The sequence below is a fragment of the Bidens hawaiensis genome, unplaced genomic scaffold, assembly GCF_021521415.1.
Source record: "Bidens hawaiensis isolate Kalapana, Puna unplaced genomic scaffold, B.hawaiensis_p1.1 tig00023430_1, whole genome shotgun sequence".
Taxonomy (NCBI): domain Eukaryota; kingdom Viridiplantae; phylum Streptophyta; class Magnoliopsida; order Asterales; family Asteraceae; genus Bidens; species Bidens hawaiensis.
Genome location: NW_027493683.1, coordinates 70024 through 78269, shown reverse-complemented (window position 1 = coordinate 78269; position 8246 = coordinate 70024). Strand labels below are relative to the sequence as shown.

At 34.8% G+C, this 8246-nt stretch overlaps 1 protein-coding gene across 1 annotated transcript; it reads left to right on the top strand.

The window, feature by feature from the left end:
- The first annotated feature begins 463 nt into the window (after positions 1 to 463).
- Positions 464 to 1602, top strand: LOC143567570 (uncharacterized). The gene has a single exon (XM_077053961.1). The coding sequence runs from the start codon at positions 469 to 471 to the stop codon at positions 1591 to 1593; it is 1125 nt and encodes a 374-aa protein (XP_076910076.1). The 5' UTR covers positions 464 to 468; the 3' UTR covers positions 1594 to 1602.
- The last annotated feature ends 6644 nt before the right edge of the window (positions 1603 to 8246 follow it).

Here is an 8246-nt window from a genome sequence, read left to right as displayed (position 1 = left end):
TGTTATATTACGATTATATTTTTTATCTTTCTCTTTCGTTTGTTATTACGGGTACGTCAAAACAGAATAACTTCAGCCCATCGCACACTCATTTTGTATTCTTTTTTATTAACTCACATGTTTAGCTAACCATTTAACCGAACACACTACACTTTTTTTTATTTTACCTTTTGTTTGAAACTCGTCGCAACAAACAGGTTTGATCGCGTGAATTTAAACGTTACATAATCTTAAAAATAAAAAAAGCAACGAAACAAACACGTTTTGATACTGTTTGGGTTTATATCGAAATATACAAAAATACACAACCGGTTATGGAAGTTTGTTGAATTAAAAAATCAAAGGCCATTGTTGCTCTTGAGTTGAAAACCATTCCTCCATTTTTGCATCATGTTCCTGCATCACCAGCCTTCTCACAACATTAATCCGATCAAATCATCAACAAAAAAATCATGATCAAAATCCTAAATGGCCAAAATGACGACCCGCGGACCTACCAAACGATTCCTAATCACCGAAATGGACCGAAGCGTCAAACGCATGCTAAAACTAATTGAAGAAGAAGGCGACTCATTCGCCAAAAAAGCCGAAATCTACATCCAAAAACGACCCGAACTCGTCTCTCAGGTCGAAGAATTCTACCGGATGTTCAAAGCATTAGCCGAGCGTTACGATGACGCCACGTGTGAATTACGAAGAACGTTACCGCCTGACTGCCGGTCGCAAAGCTGCGGCATGAACGATATATGCTCCGAGCCTCCGTCAGCAATGACGTCACCGGAGCATCGGTTTTCAGTTTCACGACGGTTATCCGGAGCACATGCCGCGTTTTTGGACTGTGTGAATAAAGGATACGAGACGTCCGCGTATGATTCCGGATCGGACCGGGATGATTCGTTTTTTAATTCCGGTTCGTCGAATTACGGTAATAATTATAGACGGTTACGTAGGAAGATAACGGAATTAGAAGGCGAACTTAAGACGGCTCAGATTGAACAGGAAGTGAATCAAGCGAATCCGGATCTTACGGATTATGAAGCCGAATTACGAAGCGCGAATGAGAAGATACGATTATATGAACAAGAGATTAGTAATTTGAGATCTAAGCTAGAACAATACGAATCGATACAGCATAATAGTAACAATAACAATAATAATGATAATGATAATGATAATGATAATACCTGTTTAGACGATTCGGTAGATCCAGATCCAGATGCGGAGAACGTTGATGACGTCATGCATGAATCTGACTCCGAAGCGGATGATGAAATTGAGCGGTTGAGGTCTGAGAGAGATGAATTTGAGATGAAATTGAGTGAGGTTGAAGAGGAATTGAGATTGAAGGATGATCAGATTGATGAGTTGAATAACCGGTTGCAGAAGCTGCAAGGGGAGTGTGAGAGGTCTGATAGGAGGATAGAGGAGTTGGAGAAGGTGATAGAGAAGCAACGGGAGATGATCGAAGAAGGCGCGGAGGAGAAGCGGCAAACGGAATCGCAGTTGTGTATTTCGCTTGAGCATTATAGGAATGCTTATCACATGCTGAGGAAAGGGCTCATGGAACAGAAGAAGCCGGTTATGGCATCGTGATGTGTTGACGTGTTTAATGTGTTTAGTTACTCAGACGTGTTTGGGTTGATTTGTTTAACGTGTTGAATTAGACAGGCTAATTGGGTAATTTGTTTGACTAGATTATTAAACAAGGTCAACATATCAACTCCATTAAATGAGAATAGGAAGATTTATTTACATGCCTCACCCAACTAACGTGTTTACAACTATTCTAACACATTTACGATTTGTTTACATCACATAATGCAAATTAATATATCAAGCTGACATAATTAATTAACGATTTGAATGCGTAGTGTGGTAGCCTGTGGCTGACTGGCTTTAAATTGATCCAAAGGGCATGTTTAGGATGAAAGGGGTAGTTTGTGCTTCATATAGGATTAAGTCAATATAAAATACTCTCTTTAAGTTTAATGACAAAAGTTTTGTATAATAATATAACAAAAATCCGCGCCTTTTTAAGTTTATGATTATGGGGTTAGTTGGTGCTTCATATCGGATGAAGCCGTGAATAGCAAAAAGTCATTTTTAAAGTTAAACTAATACATGATTCCATGCGTTGCGACGAGAGCATTGATACACATTAGTCTGTGTGTTGCAATGACCTTGATAAAACATAAAGTTAATAAAGTTTGTCCACGCGTTACAGTAGCTCGATTTTAATAACTTTTTTTACATAGAAATATGACTGCCTTTGTAAAAAACTAAAATGCCATGAAAAAATCAAAAATATAATATATTTGAAACGCATGTTTTGGTCATGCATTGCATTAGCTCGGTATTGAATCAAATCGAAGCATACGTAAAAACATTTTCGTTTGTATTCAAATTTAGAATAACATTAAGTTGCGAAAAAAAATTTAAGATATATAATATTTGACATACATTGATTTTGAATGGAACTTACGTTGAAACGTAAATAAAAATAAGCGTCCATGATCGTATATTTGAAAATTAAGAAAACATAGTATATTAAGATATGTATGAGTAAAATATGTTAAAATCAAAAGTTAGTCACAGAGATAATAGAAAAATAAGTGAAGTGTTAATAAGTAATTGGTTAATATATTTACTATTTCATAAATAGTAACTTATGTGAGTAAACTACCTTTTGCTTTTTAATATAGAGTTAATGGCCATTTTCGTCCATGTGGTTTGCTACTTTCGCCACTTCAGTCCAAAATTTGAAATTTTGTCAATTTAGTCCTCATAGTTTTAAATATTAGCCAACTACGTCCAATTCGTCTAACGGCATCCATCTATGCCGTTAGTTTAAGGGTATTTTTGTCTTTCTCCTTTTTATTTTGAGTTAATGGTCATTTTAGTCCCTGTGGTTTGATATTTTTATCACTTCAGTCCAAAGTTTGAAAATTTGTCAATTTAATGTTCATTTTTTTTTTGTAAATAAGCCTGAAGAGCATAATTCAAGCCCAAAACCATTGAGCAACCTCCAATACTGGTATGCGTTTACTCTGTTGACAACAGTAATCATACCCTCTCGTATTTAGTATCTAGACATTTCCTACACTCTCCTTCATGGTGGAATTCAATGGTTAAGTGGTCAAAGTAATTTCCTGAAACCGAATTGTACAAAAAAAACTAAAAATCGTTTCTTTGATTAATGTATAATAGTTTATTTCGACCCCGATTTTTATTACGATATGTTAATCTAACCATAACTATTATGCATTCATCAAAGAAACAATTTTTAGTTTTTTCCGTACAATTCGGTTTCGGGGAATTGCTTTGACCACTTTACCATTAAATTCCACCATGGGGGAGAGTTTAAAACCGTCTGGAAACTAAATACGAAAGGATGGGCTATGATTACTGTTGTCGACAAAGTAAATGCATACCTGTTTTGGGCTTGGATTATGCTCTCCAGGGTTATAGAAAAAACAATGAATTAAATTGACAAATTTTCAAACTTTGGACTGAAGTGACAAAAGTATCAAACCATAGGGACGAAAATAACCATTAACTCAAAATAAAAAGGAGAAAGACAAAAATACCCTTAAACTAACAGTATAGCTGGATGTCGTTAGACGGATGGGACGCAATTGGCCAATATTTAAAACTATGAGGACTAAATTGACAAAATTTTAAATTTTGGACTGAAGTGGCGAAAGTAGCAAATCACGTGGACGAAAGTGGCCATTAACTCTTTTAATATATATATATAATGACCAAAAAATTGTAAAGAAAAATATAACGAAATATCGGGGTCGAACCTACGACCTTCTGCTTAGGAATCAGACGCTCTATCCACTGAGCTACAGGCGCTGTTACATCCTGGTAACAATAGTTATTTTTATTAATCTTTCATACAAGCTAGGTGAATTTTCCTTTTATTTTGTCCTTTACGTATTTGATGAAACTCTTGAGAAAACTAGAGAAAATGTTTAATTTTATAGACGGATATTGGTTAACAAAAGGTGTCGTCACGTCATTAACACGTAGACGGGGAGGCTTAAACTAGCCAATCCAGGAAAACAAGTATTGGGTTAAGTTGGTACACATGTGAGAGTGATATTCATCTTAACATCACACTGGTTTAACCTTAATTAGTTAATTATATGCATAACGAAAGATTGGTCCTTAAATTTCCAACTGCTTGAGGACCGTTTTTGCCAACAAAATGTATGTTTATAAATAGTGTATGCTTATGATTTTCGTTCATCTTGCTGGTTTAACACTTTCAACACTTTGTTGTCAGTAATTCAATAATTAGAAAACGGATAAATGTGTTGTTCTGTCAATGACTCAATATGAAGGATCAAATCCAAAATCTTTTCAAGATGATGCATAAAAAAGGCCTACACATTTCTTTTGTGCTTCAATTTGCATCACTAACGAATAGGGATTTCAGTTTGCTTGAAGAATTTTAGAACCATGAATTAGGAATTCCTGCCTCAAATACATGGCCACCTCATCTTCTTCATGGATCTTCACTAGTTGCCATAGTTGGTTTCTCGACGCGGAAAATAGAGAGAAACAAAATTTACAAAAACAATTCAAATTCTTCTTTTGAAAAATGTTTGAAAATCATTTATTAAACAACTACCATTATCAAGGTAATCGAACGAGACTAACCCGGTCAGATCTCTTGTCTTAATACTCATATGTTTTTGGTTTTGATCCGGTCCAGTTTTCGATTAGAGTACTTAGGTAACTCATGGCAATCTTGTTTTCCTTTTTTGGTTTTATTTTCATAGTTTTACAATATATCATTTTTGTTAAACGATTTTAGCATTTATTGCTAAACTTATTTAATTTTTAATTTAATCAACATGACTAATACCTAACTTATATGAAAAAAAAATTATATCATACCCGGTACATGATCAAAAAGAACCCACGTCACAATTGAGTACGCTGCCTCTTTATTGGGGGGAGTAGGTAAGCTTAGAACTTTTGTCACATTTCTTCATTCCGATTCACATGAACTCATGGAAGTAGAACCGTAAATCTTTTATTTCCACTCAATATAAACTTAATTAAATATTTCTAGTTATTTATTTTACTATTTTAGAGGGTGATATCCTTCACCTTTAGCACCATTTTATTTCACATACTTTGATTTGGTTATTCGTTTGTTTAACATGTAAATTTGGCAACAGAAAAGCATGGGTAATTAGAAAAATTATATTGTTGCCAATTATGTAACTGATAAGTTGGAGTAGAATATCCTACCTATAACTAAATCACTATCGACATAACCGTTAGGGTGGTTTGCTTCGCTGATTTTTTCGAAGTAATTGGAATCAAGGTAATTGAATTGAAAATATGCAAAAAGAATAGAAGTTCAAAAGAATTTTTATGTCTTTATAAGGGTTTTGAACTTGAGTGAGAAATCAAGTATAAGAAGAAGAAATACGCTTTTACGACTGTCTGTCGCCATAATCTTTGCTAGGCAAACCCTCCCAGCTGTCGAAGATTCCATTATAATATGGTTTATACATATTCCTATTAAATTCTTAGCTTAATCACTAACTTTATCTCTCGGTTTATACATAACAATCACTTCTAGGTTCTTTTTCCCAATCAACTGTTTCCTCGTCTTTTGTAGTTTGTTTCTTCTAGTCGAAAATTTCCTTTTTCTTTCCATTGAATTCTTTTCGACTTCAGTTCGGTAATTACTAATCGAGTAGTGACTGAACTAAAATCGTAGCTTGTTGTAGACACTGACTCATAAGAATCGATTAGAAGTATGAACTAATTGATTTGAGGCTAATTGAGCATATTGTAAGTAGAGACATCATTATTCACAGTGTGCCTTTGGGTATCCTCTGGGTTTATTTGGATGCTCCCTTAGAGGAGATGTAGTCACCTCGTTCTCCATTGGGGTGGGGGGGGCTTGGATCTATTTAATTCCACTTTTCCCCGACTTTCTTCATTTTCTTTTTCAGCGAAACTGGTGAAAGTGGCCTGGCCCGGCCCGGGGGGGGGGGGGGGGGGGGTTGCAATCTGTGTGCTCTTATACATCAATTATCTCCTTAAATCTTTATACAACCCAAACACCCTTACAACTGAGGATTTTTTACAAAATTATGAGCACGGTCATTGCCACAAAACCAGGTTCTATTACAAGATGTTGTAAACTATGTTGTACTACAACAATTAAACCCTAGATTTCGTTTTCTTTTGATCCTGGATTATTTATGATTAAACACATATTTGTGGCAGCTTAAAGTAATTTTAATTATTTTTATTAACAATGACTAAAATAATTGAAATATCAAATATTTAATAAGTATATAGAATAGAAATATTATCTGTATACGTACGTATGAGAAGAAGGCAAAATGGTAATGAACAGTAATACTTAGGTGGTTCGTTCTCAGCTCTTTGCAAATCAAACCAACATGTCTCAAATGATTTGCACAAGTTTCAGTAGTGGCAAAATTTTACACGAACAAGTCCCCAATATTTTCTTTCGTTTTTTAGAAACAATTGCTATGATAATAAATTATTTGAATTATAGCGATCTGATAACTTGAGTAAACAAGTTAAGCAGAACTTTTGTAAATTAAGTTTTTTGAAATTAAGTGTTAGAAATGTAAAAACTTGAAGATTCTAAAAATTACCCGTGCTAATTTTTCTAATAAAATAAGGAATACTATATACAAATATCACTCCCATGGTGTTTGTCTATAAGACTCGACGACAATGGCGAAGCTTGGATAAGTTGGTCCCGGGGGGGGGGGGGGGGACGACTTAAAATGTATTAAAAAAAACATAAACAAGGGGGGCATGTTCAGTTTTTCACTCAAAGCGGGTATATTTACACTATATATACAGATTTTCGGATGAAAAATATGTAAATTTACACTACTACGAAAAAATCAGGAGGGGGGACTTGGCCCTAACTAAGCTTTGCCAATGCTCGACGATGTGTGTCTGACACATGTACAGAGACATCATAATCGCAGCGTTTTGCAATTTATACAACTCCTATAAGCCTATATGAGTCATATAAGGTCTGATGTCTCGTATAGTTCTTCGTGGATAAACTATATACCTCATATAGGCCTTATACGAAACGTATAGCTCTTCGTGGATGAACTATACGCCCATTATATCTCAATCTTTTTCAAAATTTTCACCTCCACTCGTATACACAATATACGACTCCTATACACAATATACGACTCGTGTAGGTTTTTGTCAATGTCATTTGACACCGTCATCAATCAACTTGTTTTCATCCAACTCCTCCATCACCAAACGACTTGTTTTTAGCCACCCTCTCCATCATCAAATGACTATATTTTTTACAAGTTTTAATTAATAAAAAAGTAAAATAAATTGTGCCTACACGAGTTGCATAGGTCTATGACTAATCTTGCGTAAGTACGAGGACTTAGTTGTTGTATTTAAGAACCTAGGGTTTTTGAGTTAATTTTCGTCTACTTTAGTCTAATAAGGATTGTTATTGATCTATGATTGGTATGTTTAAATTAAAATAGGGTTTATTTGTAAACAATTATCGTAATAACAATTAATAATACAATCGAGGTTTAGACTTGAAATCTGATTGCCTTTTATATACAACTCAAAGTATAGGTCTATACGAGTCGTATAGACCTATACAGCTCATATACATTAGTGAAGCTTACGTTAAGTCATAGGGGTGACCGAAGTCACTGAGGGGTTGATCGGGCTCAATACCTATAAAAAATTCAGATAAAATCGCTAAAATTTACACTACAAATCGAAAAAACGATGGTGACCAGGGTGGGACAACCTCGGTCCCTCTTATCCTACGCCCCTGCTCATATAAGGCTATACGAGGCATCAAAGAAACTGAAACATGCCGATATAAACTGACACAATTAAGGTCTTATATAACACGTATAGACTCATACTAGTCGTATATGCGTATAGTTGTGTCCGGATAATCATGATTTTGTTTGTGAAAAGAAAAGCAAACCAAAATAATTAATTGATAACGTAAAACCAGTTTCAGTATACAAAACTCATCACCTCAATTTGGATGGCTGTTATTTAAGTTCATCACAAAATGTGAACATATCCACAAATATAAAAATTTGGGGTATGTACTACCGTATACGGTACGCACATTCTGGGCCTTCTTTTGTATTGGCTTCCCACTTACACCTTTTTCCTATATTTTTCATCATAAACCTTCTCTCGTCTTGGCTTCCAAC